Source organism: Cyanistes caeruleus, chromosome 1 (assembly GCF_971803275.1).
Source record: "Cyanistes caeruleus chromosome 1, bCyaCae1.hap1.1, whole genome shotgun sequence".
Classification (NCBI taxonomy): domain Eukaryota; kingdom Metazoa; phylum Chordata; class Aves; order Passeriformes; family Paridae; genus Cyanistes; species Cyanistes caeruleus.
The window spans coordinates 139246112-139260482 of record NC_141701.1 but is presented as its reverse complement, the minus strand read 5'-3'; the positions used below and the strand labels follow the sequence as shown (position 1 = coordinate 139260482).

Genomic DNA, 14371 nt, shown 5'->3' with positions numbered 1-14371 from the left:
AGGAGCCTTCTCCAGTGTGGGCTTCCCATAGGGAGCAGCCTCCTCTGGGCATCTCCCTGCTCTGGTGTGGAGTTCTCCACAGGCTGCAGGTGGATCTCTGCTCCACCATGGACCTACGTGGACTGTGGGGGGACAGCTGCTTCTCCATCATCTTCTCTGTGGGCTGCAGGGAAATCTCTGCTCCAGTACCCCTTCCCATTTCTTCTGCATTGTCCTTGGGATCTGCTGAGCTCTTTGGCTCACTCACTCATCGCTCTGGCTGCTGTTGCAGTTTTTGGTTTTTTTCCTTCTTAAATACATTAATACCTCAAATGGTTCTGTTGTTGTGTCTTTCACACGGTTTTTTAAGCTTCCCAGAGCTTGTAGCTGGTGACTGTTCCATAAAAGTTTGGTTTCTGTCCCCATGACATTTTACAAAGGTGTGTGCTGCATAGCTTTTAGGGACCTACCTGATATTACTGAGTCCTAACTGCAGTTTGACATTGTAGGTCAGCTTAAATGTAGGTTGGGCCTGTGTATGCCTAGCAAGGCAACTTGAACTGTAGATGTGCGTTGACAACCTCTGAGAAGTTTAAAGTGCAAGCTGTAGGTGCTGGCACTGTGTTGGGGTGCTCTCCACTGGATGGCCAGCTACTTTCATGCTGCATTAAGTGTCCTGAATAGACTTGATATATAATGTTGAGGGGGGGAGTGGCAGGCTTTTGTAGGGTTTTGGGGGTTGTTGGTAGCATTGGATAGGTTGTATCTAAGAGAGGATCACAAATGAGCTTTCTGTGTAGAGGGGAAGCTTTGTATTTGTCCTCAGCCTGTGAATATCAGAACTGATGGTATACTTAATTTCTCTGAAATACTAACAAGTCTCATATGCTGTACTGACTACACTATTGCTCTGGATATCCCCAGCTCACTTTAAGTGCCTCTGTTTTGCTTCAGTCTGTTTTGGCCGTGTGTAGTCAGTCACCTGGATGTACAGCAGGACCTCAGAAGTGGCAGCCTGAGTTTGCTCTCTGCCTGCATGATAGACAGTGGTGTGGAACACAGCGAGAGCTGAGGTGAAGCCTGGGGACAGAGGAGCTGGTGACTGAAAACAGCCTGAGGTCCCCAGAACAGGAGAAATGCGACCACTGTGCCCCAGTACTGTCACCTGCCAGTGTCCACAAGTGGGACACACTGCCAGTGTCCACAAGTGAGCTGACAGAGCCCCATGCCCAGCAGCATTGGCTGACTGTCACTGTTGAAAGAGCTGCAAAAGAGAAAGAAAAGATCATTGATGAGATCCAGATTGACAAGGGGGGGGACAGTCATAGGATATCAGATATGCTTTGTTCTGATTCCTTGTCACTCAGCTCATCTGAAATAGAAAGTTGGAAATATGGCAATGACTTGGAAGTCATCAGTACAGCAAGTTGCAAGGAGTGCCTGCTGAGCCACCTGTGCCCAGACTCAGTGCGTCAGCTACAGCTTTCTTGTAGATCTTTTGTTTTCTTTTTTTTTTGTCATGAAGTAATTCTTGCATCTTATATGCATTTTCATGGATTGTATCAGTGAGGTATACATACATTCTGCTTGGTAAAAATAATATGTAATATAAAATGTGCATTTTAACTAGTAATGTACATTCTTTATGCAGGTACAGAAGGCTTGGGATTTAGCATTACTTCAAGAGATGTCCCAATTGGTGGCTCTGCTCCAATTTATGTGAAAAACATCCTTCCGAGAGGTGCAGCTATTCAAGATGGGAGATTAAAAGCTGGAGACCGATTAATTGAGGTGAGGAAATATTACATGTTCCTTGTCTGTGTTTTGGCATGAGCCCACACACTAAATCACTTCCAGAGGCTCGTAGCTTTTTATGTTACAGGAGAATTTTTCTCTCTTTTTCCTTTTTTTGGCTTTATTTTTTAGGTAAGAGATCAAGTTGCTGAGCATTTTCAGTACATAACTGCTTGAAGAGCTGGACCCAGACATACTACAAAAACATAAGTTTACCTGTCCTTATGTGAATACAGTGTCATAGTCTTGTGTTGCTGTTTAGGAATATAATGAAGCAAAGTGATTGTTACCTAGTTAGTAGAATTAAATCAGCATGGAGTGACAGACCAGAAATTATTGAAGATGTTGCCAAGGATGGGAGGCAATACCCTGAAAACATTTAGTGAATTAACTGAAAGAGACATAAGAGGAAGGGATTCCTACAGAGAATCAAGGCCACTTCCCTCCTGAAGTAAGGATGTCCTCAAGGGAACTAAATTTCACTTAGGTGCACCGCAGAGATCTTTCTGCAAATCTAGCTGGAGTGATATAAGATGTTACCACCCACAGCTCTTCATTGCTGTCCCTAAGCCAAATGACACCGGAGGTACAGCTGGGTCTGTAACTGCCTCTCAGTGCTCTAACTTCACTTTACTGCAAAATTGGCCAAGTCAGCTTGAATTGTTGCTGGAGGATAGCCCCCTATAATTGCTGTAATTCAAGGTAACCCAGATGACTTGAGTAGAAGGGGACTGAGAAACATTTAAGACGACAGCTATGGCATCTCAATTGTGTGAGCTGTGCTCTCTTATGAGGGAAGAAGGAAGAAGATGGTTTGCTGACTTCTGAGCACCATGCTCCCTTGCTTAACTCTGTTAGTTGATTTGCCTTCATTTCCAAAATGTTTTTGATCAGGCAAGCCTAAAATTATTCGATCTTTCCCTGGCTACCCCCTAACTGAAGTTAGCTCATACAGTGGGAAATCCTGCACATATTCCATACCTCCCTGTCCTGATCAGTGGCATGTGGAGGCCAAGGGATTGGACCACTGAACAGGCAAGAGTAGCAACCCCAAGGTTATATGGGGAAGGAATTAATTTCTACTTTTGTCACAATTCGTTGTGCTAAATATATTTGGAAGGTATGTATAGCACCAAGACACATGGAAACAGGACCAGTTTGGGATCATACATTGATTTTGCTGAAGGATGCTTGTGCAGACGTTCTTGTGAGAAATACTGGTAAATGGGATTAGTTGGCTTTGGAGTGTAGGGGACTATAGTGTTGCTGCTGAAAAGGAGGGAAGTATAAATGTCTGGCTTGTTACTTGTATTTGTATGGGAAGGATGACCATTTAATTAGTTCTATTAAATGAAATCTGTAATGTGAGCTAATAAGCAGATTGCTCCAGTGAGAGTTTTTTAATAGTGTCCCATATGATTCACAAGACTTTTTGCTATAGGTGTCTGTTGGTTTCCCTGTTTTGGAGCCTTGCTGATGTCTAACATTTCCTTTTTTACAGGTAAATGGAGTTGATTTAACAGGCAAAACTCAAGAAGAAGTTGTGTCCTTGCTGCGAAGTACCAAGATGGGAGGAACCGTTGCCCTTTTGATTTTTCGACAGGAAGAAACATTCCATCCAAGGGAACTGGTGCGTAAAATAGAGAGCAGCTAAAAGATTTAGATGAGTATGAGCAAATGATATGATCTTGTCTCCTGTTAGTAAACATGCATGGCCAGCACTGGATATAAGAAAAAGAATAAAAGCTATTTTCCTTTATTTAGATAATTTTTTATGCATGTTTTCTATTTTCTTCAAGATCTGCTAGCTATTGGAATTAAGTATTTGTTGATAATGTACAAGTGAGAGCTTTATTTTGAGTGAAAATGTTTATTATAGGAGAAGCTATTGCATAGACTTTATTTGGATGCATGCAGACAAGTAGATTATTTCATATCTCTCGTAAGGACAAATCTATGTTTGAAAGCCTGCCATTTGTCCCACTACCTGCTCACTAATATGTTCTCAAACATATAATATTATGCCAAAATAGGATATGTAAATACCTTTCTATCAAAAAGTGGAAAATATAAGAAGTAGTAGCCTTTTTTGAATATAAATGCAATCTCTGTGGAATGGAAACCCTGCAGTTATTAATTTAGCAGGGCAATTCAGAAGATATTTCTAAGGAATTTACATTAAATAGGAATAAAATGATGTTTCATACTGTACCTGCTCCACTTGCATAATGTATATTGATATTTTTCTGATAATTATTCAAGATAACTTCTGTTATGAAAGGGTAGACTCTGAATGTAGCAGTCTTACTTTCTTCTGTACTCAAACTGCTGAAGTTATTTATTATTTGTATTATTGTAACTATATACAACTCTAAAATAACTTACTTGGCTGCATTATTGTGAGAAAATAGACAAATATAAGTATGATGAATTAATAACTTCACTTTTCTATTGGATTTATGTTATTCTGAATTGAAAGAAAATTAATTTTGCTTGGCCACTTCAAGATATTATACATTAGCCTTTTACTTTTCAAAACTACCATTAAATCTAGGAAGTCAAAGTGGCAGGGAAGGTTGCAAATGAACCAACTTTTACCTTAAAATTCTTGGAACATGCCTTGAAGTGCTGAAGTGAAAGCTGTCATAAAATGAAGAGAAATAAAAATTTGAAATCCTATTACAGCCTACCTTATCACTGTAACAGTGAAAGCAATCTGTTTATAAGTTCCTGTGGTATAATTTTCATGGCACTGCTATCTTTCATAAAGGTGAATGAAAATGCTTTTTGAGATTTCTAATAAACTTAGAAGTAAGAAAATGTCTTAATTTTGTGTATATTATTTCTGTGGTAAAATGAGGAAGTTTTAATGCATAATTTGACGTGAGATTTTGTTTAAATAACTGTAAATAAATATATGGTGTAAGTAATGCAGAGATTTAATAGCAATACATTATCTAGTTTTAAAATAACAGCAAGTCAGCCCTTTTGAAGGAGTTCAAGCAGCCTCCCTGCTGTGGCTCAGGCAATCCTCTCTCAACTACTTTGGCAGTCCAGCATAGGGAAGCCAGACCTTGCTGTGGCTGTGTCAGGTAGCAGGTGGGCTCTGCACAGTGCAATGCCATCAGATCTGAACTGGTGTGTTTTTCTGCAGCTCCAGTTGATCAAATGGTATTGCGAGGATCTGACAGTACCTGTGTGTGATGATCCTCTGTTGAATAAGGATTTGTTTGCATTCTGACATGAAGAACTCTTAGGTTTGCGCTGCTGACTGCTGTCAAAGAGCAGGAGCAGAATTGCTGGGGAAGGTATTGAACTAAAAGTCATCATAAAGGCTGTTCTTTCTTCTCTGGGAAGAAATAATCCTTAAAAAAAAAAAAAGCAAGTCTTTTCAACCAGCTCCTCTCACCAATGACTTTTACTGGCTTTTTGAAAAAAAAACCCAAAACAAATAAAAAACTCAACCAACCAAAAAAGCCAAGAAAAAAAGAAAGTAACTTAATATTGCAGTAGGGAGGTGAATGACCTGAATCATGTCCATTCATTTTTTTCACATGCAGACATTCTCTGGCCAGTTAGGAACAATTTGTCTTTGCATCCTTCCCCTATTTCTCTTGTATTTTCTACATTTGTGTACTTTAAAGTATTAACTGAATGAGATGTGTCTCAGAAACTGTATATAGAAAATCATGTTGTTTGATGTTTTCCACCTTATTAAGGGCAGGACTTGTTGTTTCTTACTGAGAACACTCAATATTAAAACCATTTTGTATTTGCCAGCGTTTGTATACATAGTAATCCAAATATAACAGGTGTTTAGATTTTATGTTTTGGGTTATGGTTTCTTGAATGACTTTTGAAAAAAATTAAATATATTTGGGTTTCTTTTTAAGCAAAAGATATTAAACTTCAGGAAAGTTATGGAGTTTAACATTGTTATTATTATCTGTAAGGGGCTTATGAAAATGTGTAATTGTGGCTAAAACTTAGGGGATCTTTAAGCTGAGCCAGTTTAGGTTGGTATGGGATCTCTGAAGCTTGTGTGGATCAGGTCAGGTGTGTGTGTGATGATCCAGTGCAGCAGAGTATGATAAAAGTGAGGAGAATGTGAAAGCAGGGAATAAAATCAAGTTGGCAGAAGTCAGCTTTTCTAATGAGTGAGATCTGGAAGAATGACCATGTTTCTCCAGAATACTGGGCATTTGACTCCTTCCACATTTGCCTAATGCCAGATAGGAAATAGGGGTTGTCCACACTGATGTGAGCTAGAGACACATTATCTCTTAAAAGTCTTCCCTCTGTGCCCTATCTTACAAAAGGGCCAAGGATTACTCCGGTTGAGTAGAGCTCCTGGAGTACTGTGGTTACCTCACATAGCTTGTGAAGCATTTGCTTAGAGCTGCTGCTGACTGTATGAATCCTCTGAAGGATTGATTTAGGTTATTGGCTTTTGAGCTATATTCCTACTACCAGCAGATACTGGCTGGCAGCATTAGTCTCCAGTACCTTAAGAATTAATATGCCCATTGGTACATGTGGAACCTTTACATTTTCCTTGTAGTTGTCTTCATTTTTTTTCTTACTGGTGGTTGGCTTCAGGTTGAAGCTCACTGGATGTTTGTGTTACTGCTTTGCCACTACATTTTTGTAATTTATCATTTGATTCTCCTGCAAAACAGCCTAAAGCAAAAGTATCCAGTAAACCCTGGCATTCCATTAGGGCCCAGCAGAATGGAAAGAAATAGCTGGTTGGCTATAGATCAGCCAGCCAGCACCAAGGTGTTTCCTGAGTTCTCAGATGGGTTTTAATATAGGTGGGTATGGGCTTGGAAGAGCCATAGTTCCTTATGTGTGTTTCCAGAATGGGTTGTGGGATGCATTTTCCAATGATGTGTGTTTGCCTTATGTACCCCGAGACACAGGTGAGGAATGCAAAGTACAGGAGGGTCCTGTCTCTGGTGAAACTGAATGCATCCTCTTGTCCTGGGATATGCAGAGCTGCAGTTCTAGTTCATCCAGACAGGCTCAAAAAGGGAATCCCTTGCTAAAATGAGAGTGGATTTCTTAAAAAATAGGTACTCATTTAAAATATTTGGAAGAGTTCATCTGGGCTGCTGAGGTCATTCTCTGAAAACTTCAAAGTAGAAGGGAAAAGCCAGGAGGGAGCTTCCCTGAATGAGAACATTCTGCCAGACAGAAAATGGTGCAAGAAGTTGTGGTTCTTCTTTGGCCAGACAGTCACCACCCTCCTAGCCAGGTAGAGTCAGGTGCATGTACCATAAGGACCCTGGAATTATTTCTGTCCATTTCTCATGTAGTGGTTGTTTAGCAAAATTTCAGTCAGGGGTGTGATGAACACCCTTAATTTTTTTATCAGAATTAGAGCTCTTTGTTTATCCCCTTGCTGTTAGATAGTATATGTCATTTGTAGTTGTGTTCTTATTTATTTTTTTTACTTCCTTTAGAATGCAGAACAAAGCCAGTCACAAATTCCAAAGGAAACGGTAAGAGCTTTGTCTTTTCCATACTGGAAGACTCCCAAATGTTTTTGAATTGATATGGCACTTCTCCATCAAAGTTTTACAGATCCTTCTTTCACCTGATATACTGTAGATGGCTCTCTGTAGCTTTACATTTTAAATGCATTTTTTAATGTAATTTCAAATGCTGTTTGAAAATTATACACAATTCTTTTACTACGTATGTTCAAGTGCTATTTGAAATTACATCTCTTTTACACAGCCAAAGGCCTGAAGTTAAATTATAAGAGTAGAATTTAGCTTGGGTTACATATTGGAGCTAATTGTTTAAATCATGATTATATGACAGAAATCTGAGATACAAACACAGAAATTAGAGAATATAACAATAATATATTACCTTAAAGATATACTGAATCTTAATTAAAAACATACTTCAAGAAACTCCATTCAGTTAGGTACCTATTTAACAATTAAATAATAAAGTAGATCATGGAGAAATTGAGAGGATTCATGTTGGGATTTGAAATGAGTTAGGCTGCTGAATAACAAAAAGAGCTTGTCTAGATAATTCAGAATGTCTTACCATCAACGGCAATATGGTATTCGGAATAAAAAGAAGGTCAGAACTAGCTAAAGATATGTTAGAGCCAACTCAGTGAGGTAATCAAGGGTATGATGTTTGATACTATTAATTTTTTAGGCCAATGGAATGTAACTGTAAAAATGGGAATTAAGGTTAAATGTTAGCAATATTGACTTCTGTCCTTCTGGCTTTTAGTGTCCTTCTCTCTGAAAGTCATCCGCTTCAGGGCTCTGCAAAACTGTGGGTGTATCATTTTTTCAGACGTGCCTTGCAGTATCTCTTCACTGCATCTCATTAGAGGATGTGTGTTTTTATCTTGATACTTTCTTACCACGTATTGCTGATATGTAAGGAGATCAAAGATCAAAGCCCAGGATAGTATTTCTATCTGTAATTGAATACCAATGAGAATAATTTGTGGGCGCAGCCTTATAAAAATATCCTGGTTTTAGGAGTTGAAATTCTAACCCAAAAGCTCATTAAGATAAAGCAGATTGCCTACAAGGTGTTTATAGAAATCAGTTGCTCACCTGTTGCAAAGTTAATGTTTTGTAGCAAATTCCATGGTGAAAACCCTTCTTCAGCATTCTTGGAACCAACACCCTAACTTCATCTAAGGAAAGAGTGAAATAAAATAGGTATTTCACATTTATTCTCTTTAGATATGGGTTAAAAATTGCTTGTTAATCAGGAGTTTATGCAGGAGGGGCAGGGAGTTTTTGGGTAGCTAGGGATTTCTGAAAATCAGCTAGAAAGGCCTAGCAAGCCTTGAAAATATGGATGTGAATTGGAAAACATATGAAGACTGACTAAGATATGGTTACTGAGAGAATGAAGCTAGAAACCTGATCAATACAAAAAAATTTGCCTAATGTCTTAGTTTTTTCATTCATTATGTGTTGGGATTTTTTGTTATTTATATAAAGGCTCAGAACAACAGTGATTGATAGTGGGAAAACTAAGTCTGTTTATATTTACTGACTCCAGTATGTAAATAAAAAAAAGGGACTAAATGTGAAAGATTTCAGTGGGTATTTGTAATGCACAGTGCTTTTGCACTTATGTCCCTTGTTCCAACCTACTTAGCTTTGGATAAGTGTGATACTTCAATTTTACAGAACTAATTTTCCTGAGCTCCACATTAATAATACAGTACCACATTCTTTATTATTATTTTTGAAAGTATTTCTCATTGCTTTCCTTTATTCTCCTTGGTTCTGCCTCAATACCTATTTATTTCTCCTCTGTCTACTTTTCAGGTCTTTGAGATTTCTAATCTCACAATTTCTATTTCTGTGCCTGCTCTGATCTTTGTGCTGTTAGTAGAGAGGTTTTAGTCTCCAAGTGTCAAGGACTTGATAGTAGAAAGCAAAGCAAAAAAAACCAAACCAACAAAAGAGCATGATGAAGGCAGTGAGGCTACAGAAATGAGAGAGGTGGAATGCAAGTCTGTTTTTCATTTAAAGGCAAAATGGTTGTGGGTTTTTTTTTGTTGTTGTTATGTCTTTGCAGAGAAATAGAAAGAAAATGCACCTTTGAAATTAAAATAAAAAAGAAATGAAAAAAATAAACCCAACTCCCTTGAAAGTAAAAAGCCTGAAATAAAATCACAAAATATCAAGCCTAACTTACCGTTCTTTTCTCAGGGGTTACCTTCATGTAATGTTGCTTTGAAATGGTTTGCATAAATATTGTAGCATTTGGATACAGTAGTTAGTCCTCATAGAGGTAATAAAAGAACACCTTTAAGGTATTTTTTTCCTAATTTGTGGCCTGAAATCCTTAATAGAGTTATTCCTTACAACCCATATAAAAAAGCATATGAATTCATTTTTTCTATGCACCATCACAAAATACAGATTCTTAAACTTCCATATGAGAGGATTTGTAATTTGATAGGCTCACACAATTTAAGCTCTGCTCTCCAGTTTTACATAAGAAATGCAAATTGCTGATGCAGCTTCAGCTTCTATCCAGTAACTGTGCCCTGGTGAAAACAGGACTGGTGTTTCTGCCTTCTGCTTTGCTTATGAACAGAGCCATCAATCTGTTTCCTCATGAAACAAGGAAGTCTCCTTATCTTGGTTGAAAGGTTGTTTCACCCAGCCATGAGTTTGTGCTATTGGTATAGCTGATGACAGCATGGAACAGATGCACCTATTGCTAAACAGAGTGATTATTTGGAATGTAGGGGATTGACCGTAATATGAAAAAACTAGTAATTTATCATTATTACATTTCTGTTTCAAAGCATAATTATCTTAATCTTGTTACAGTGCATTGAAATGAACTGTTAATTATGCTATGTAAAACATCTGCCAATTAATTTTTCCTCATACTCTTTGAAGGTTGATACTTTTCAGTAATATTTTGCTTTTACAATAGTCATTCACTGTTTGTTTTCTGAATTCAGAAACAGCAAGTTAAATTTCATGTAACCATAATGCTAGAAAAATAATAATTATCATATGAGTAAGTATTTTCTAAGGAGTGTTGTCTGTTGATAAGAAGAGATTCAGAGTTAGAATTCAGGATTTCATTTCATGATTGTTGCACTCAGAAGCATGGAAAAGCTTCAGTTTTCTGTTCTCATTTGTTTTTCTGTCAAATTGCTGTAAGTGAGCAGAATGCTATGAATTTGAGTGCAGGATTTGTAACAGTGACATAACAAGAGTGCTGGTGTGTTAGAACAATATATAAATGATTAGCAGCACGGATAGAAATTGCAAGTGGGATTGCTTTTTATTTTCTTCTGAACTCATACATCTGGTATTATAGTTATTATCTAACTTTCATTTTGATCACTGTGTTTTTTCAGGTCCAATTGCTGTTCTTACCTTATTCTTCTGTGTGTGACTGAGTAAATCAGCTAGCTACCCTTTTAATGCAAAAATTCATTGCCTATGGGGAAGGGGTGATACTGTCAGAGGCATTTTGTAAGAACTAATGAATACTTAGTTTTGTATGCTTTTTGTTTGTAAGTTTTCATATTGTGAGTATGAGAGGCAATACTAGCAAATGCCTAGAAAATACATGATTTGTATTGATTATTGGATAGAAAATTCTTGTGGAAAAAAAGCATGATCAGTGTTGAGCTTTAAGAAGATGTATTCTGAGTGCATGTGTGTTTGTCTTTTTCTCAAAAGCTGTTTGTATTACTTCAAGATACCTAGTCACTAGGGATGTATCCATAGATGTTTTTTAAAAGCTGTAATAAGTTCCCACCACTTCCTATTTAGCACCTATACAGAACTTCAGCTTGGTGATCCAAATGTCTGGACATTGAGCCAAGATCATAGATGGACTAATGTCAGACTCTACCACCAGCAGTGCTGTTATCAACAGATACAGAGTTCTATTGAAAGAGGCTATGTCTGACTGATGATTAAGCTGATGCTGTTATTTACTTCATGGTGCTTAGGAATGCTGCAGATATATTTTTGTACTTTTTGTCTTCTAAAAGAAGATAAAAAATGTGTGTGAGGCATAAGTGTGATTGCAATGTGCTAAAAGCATTTTTAGTGCAATTTTGAGTGGTTTCAGTTAATAATTTTAATAAAGTTTTGACATAAGAAACAGATTGCTGTCCATATGAAAGAAATAGGTAATGAATGTATGATTTCTGCAAGGTACTGTCGTGGTTTCAATCTTTTACCATAGCAGATACTCTAGTATTGCATGTTCTGGCACATTTATGACTGGAGATAAGACATTAATTCCTAGTGAATAATTAATACAACAGTTGAGTGGCTGTAATCATGAGTGCATTTTGACCAGTCTGAATTTCCTGGAACATTCAGTGATAAGCCACATAAACTTCTGCATGATACTCTGCTTAGAACTGACCCTCAGGCTCAGTTTTGACTGTTAGCAGCCAGTGATTTACCTGGGATGTGGTGTGGCACATCTAAACTGGCTTTGTGCAGCACCCTAGGGCAGCTGTGGCTGCTTTCCGAGCACTGTCATTGAAGACACTTGCTGAAAAATCCCCAGTTCCATGGAAGACAACATACGTGTCTCTCCACTGTGACAGGGTTGTGTTAGTGCCACCATTGCAGTCATCCAGAAGCCACATCCATGTGTGCAAACCTGTTGATTTGGTGCAAACCTTGTTTTACTGCATCACTGCCTTTAGACTCTTGGTGTTGATTCTCCCTGGATATCAAATGCAAGGAAAATAGCGAGATGAAATGGTTTGCTATGGTTGCCTGAAAGTCAGCAGCAGAAGTAGGACTGAGATCCTTTGAGGTGCTCCCTACTGTCATTACTTAGTGGGGAATGTGTTTCTTGCCATAGATTTCTAAAAAGGCATTATTTCTTTTTTAACTTGTTTTTCCTATCTGTCTTTTCCAGACACTACCTCTTTCTTTAGTCTTTCAGGTCTTGTAAATCCGATAGGCCAGGGAGAGAAGTATAAGGATTTTTAGGGATCTCTCTGTCATTAGTGTGTTGGGCATTGAAGTTTTTCTTGAAGAAGGGATAGTGCAGAGAGCTGTAGCTTTATGGGCTTCTTTGGCAGAACAGACACCTGCTGTGTACCTAATCCCTTGGTTTTCACTTCTCTAGGATAAGCAAAGTGTAAAGAAACGGGCTTAGCATTACAATCACATGTTTTTGTTTCAGGACATACAGTAGGAACACAGAGTTTGAATAGGAGCAGTTTTGAGCAGAGAATGTTGGCCTGAATAAAGTACAGTCATTATGATACCTGCAACAGAATAGTCCCCTCTTGGGCTAGTTCTGAGAGTAAGAAGTAACAGAACGTAGTTTTAATGGTCTGATCAATTTTTGAAATGTAGAATCTCTTTTAATTAAACCAGTTTCTATGACAGCCCAGATCAGAGTGTTGACATTAGGGAGAGAAATGTAAGTATAGAGGAGCAATAGATTTCCTATAGACAGAAGTAACAAACATGTGGATGTACTTAAACATAGGCTTTTGCAGAGCTTTGATTTCCATTCTAAATGAAAATCACATGCTAGAATTTTTGTGCTTTGGAAAAGCATTTAATTTTTTTCTAAATCATTTCTTAATCCATCCAAACCTTTAAACTGAAGTTATTTTTGAATGTGGAACAGCTTTTTTGATATTAAATTAAATCCTTAAAATGGACATAACAGGAAATACAGTGGGGCTGTTTTACAGTACTTTCATGAGCTAGCATTTTTTGCTTATAAATATTTACCAAAGTTAATCCACATCTAATACTCAAAAAACTGTTCCTTGATGGGATTAAGATTAAAGCAGAGCACATTTCCCATAAAATCTCAGAATTCAGATCTAGTTTTTGATATTTAGCAGCTGCTGTTGGATTTGAATGAATGCAATCTTTGCCAGATGTGACATATTTACTTTGCTAATATGAATAATGAGCAAAGTATACAGGCAAATAAGATTCATTAGTGTTTATCTAACATATGACAGATATTAAAATTCTTAGTCTAAGAAAAGCTAAAAAAAGAAAGCAAGATAAGAATTCTGGTAGTTTAGTTGGCTTAAACCCTGTATAATTTTATAACTAGGTAAGTAGATACTTTAGTTTCTCAAAACCTACAATGCAGCACAACTGTTTGATTAAAAACACAAGCAAAAAAGAATAAATGGCCTTGTATTTCAGGCAAAAACTGGGTTGGAGTGTGCCTGCCACTACTGGATCAGTAGGCAGGATCTTCTGTGCTGATTGGGTTGCTCTAGTTACATTTTTATTTAATGTCTACCCATGGTGGGATGAACCAGTTCTCAGTTAGATCTCCCAAGGAGGGGCCTCAACTGTTGTTAAGGAGGTGTGTTTCAGGCCACCTACATTGCTCTGTTTTCAGTACCTCCAGCAGTAACACATTACATTTTTATAAATACTAAACATCACCCCCCACAAAACAGTTGTTGACCAAAGAAGCAGTTTTGTTTCCTTAGAGCTGTTTGTTTCATGTATTCTACATTTCTATATGTGATGGCATAGGGTGAGAGTGAATCATCATTCTTTTGTGTACCTCAGCGTAGAGGGTGACCTGGTAAGACAGCAGTGTCACCCACTTAACTTGAAGGACAGAACAGTTTGAGTCATCCCTGATGTGAAGAATGTCTTTACACAATAGCTAAGTGCAATCTCTCTTGCAGATATCCTGCTGCATTCTATTTTGTGATACAATAATGCAGAGACAAGTTTTATTGGTTTCCCAATCTATAGGGCTTATGATTCCTTAGTATTGTGGGTACCGTATCAGAAAGAATTAAATAATGGATGCTGCATTAAAATCTTTTAAAGACTGAAAATATCTTGGAAAAAGCTGTTGTGTTGGAACTCTTACCACCACCAAATTCATCTTTTGAGAACTTCAGGTTTTGCATCTAGATGAATTGTAAACTTCAATTGTAAATTTACACATTTGTGAGGAAAAAGGTTGATAGATTAACAAAATAGTATTTAAACAGTGGCTAATACTGCTGTAATGTTAGAAGTCTGGACACAGAACTTGAGACAGGTAAATTGAATAGTCAGTGGGATCATTCAAATTGTTAGGTAGTGTTTGT

At 37.6% G+C, this 14371-nt stretch overlaps 1 protein-coding gene across 29 annotated transcripts in view; it reads left to right on the top strand.

Annotated features, from left to right (window-relative positions):
* Positions 1-14371, top strand: part of PARD3 (par-3 family cell polarity regulator) — a 487559-nt gene that overhangs the window by 292961 nt on the left and 180227 nt on the right. For 16 of the 29 annotated variants that reach the window (XM_086863442.1, XM_086863388.1, XM_086863466.1 and 13 more), the window contains 3 exons: positions 1631-1770; positions 3275-3403; positions 7239-7277. In XM_086863442.1, coding sequence (XP_086719568.1) covers positions 1631-1770; positions 3275-3403; positions 7239-7277 — 308 coding nt within the window. The remainder of the gene's footprint in view (positions 1-1630; positions 1771-3274; positions 3404-7238; positions 7278-14371) is intronic. The other 13 variants (XM_086863514.1, XM_086863522.1, XM_086863486.1 and 10 more) reach the window with 1 other exon arrangement.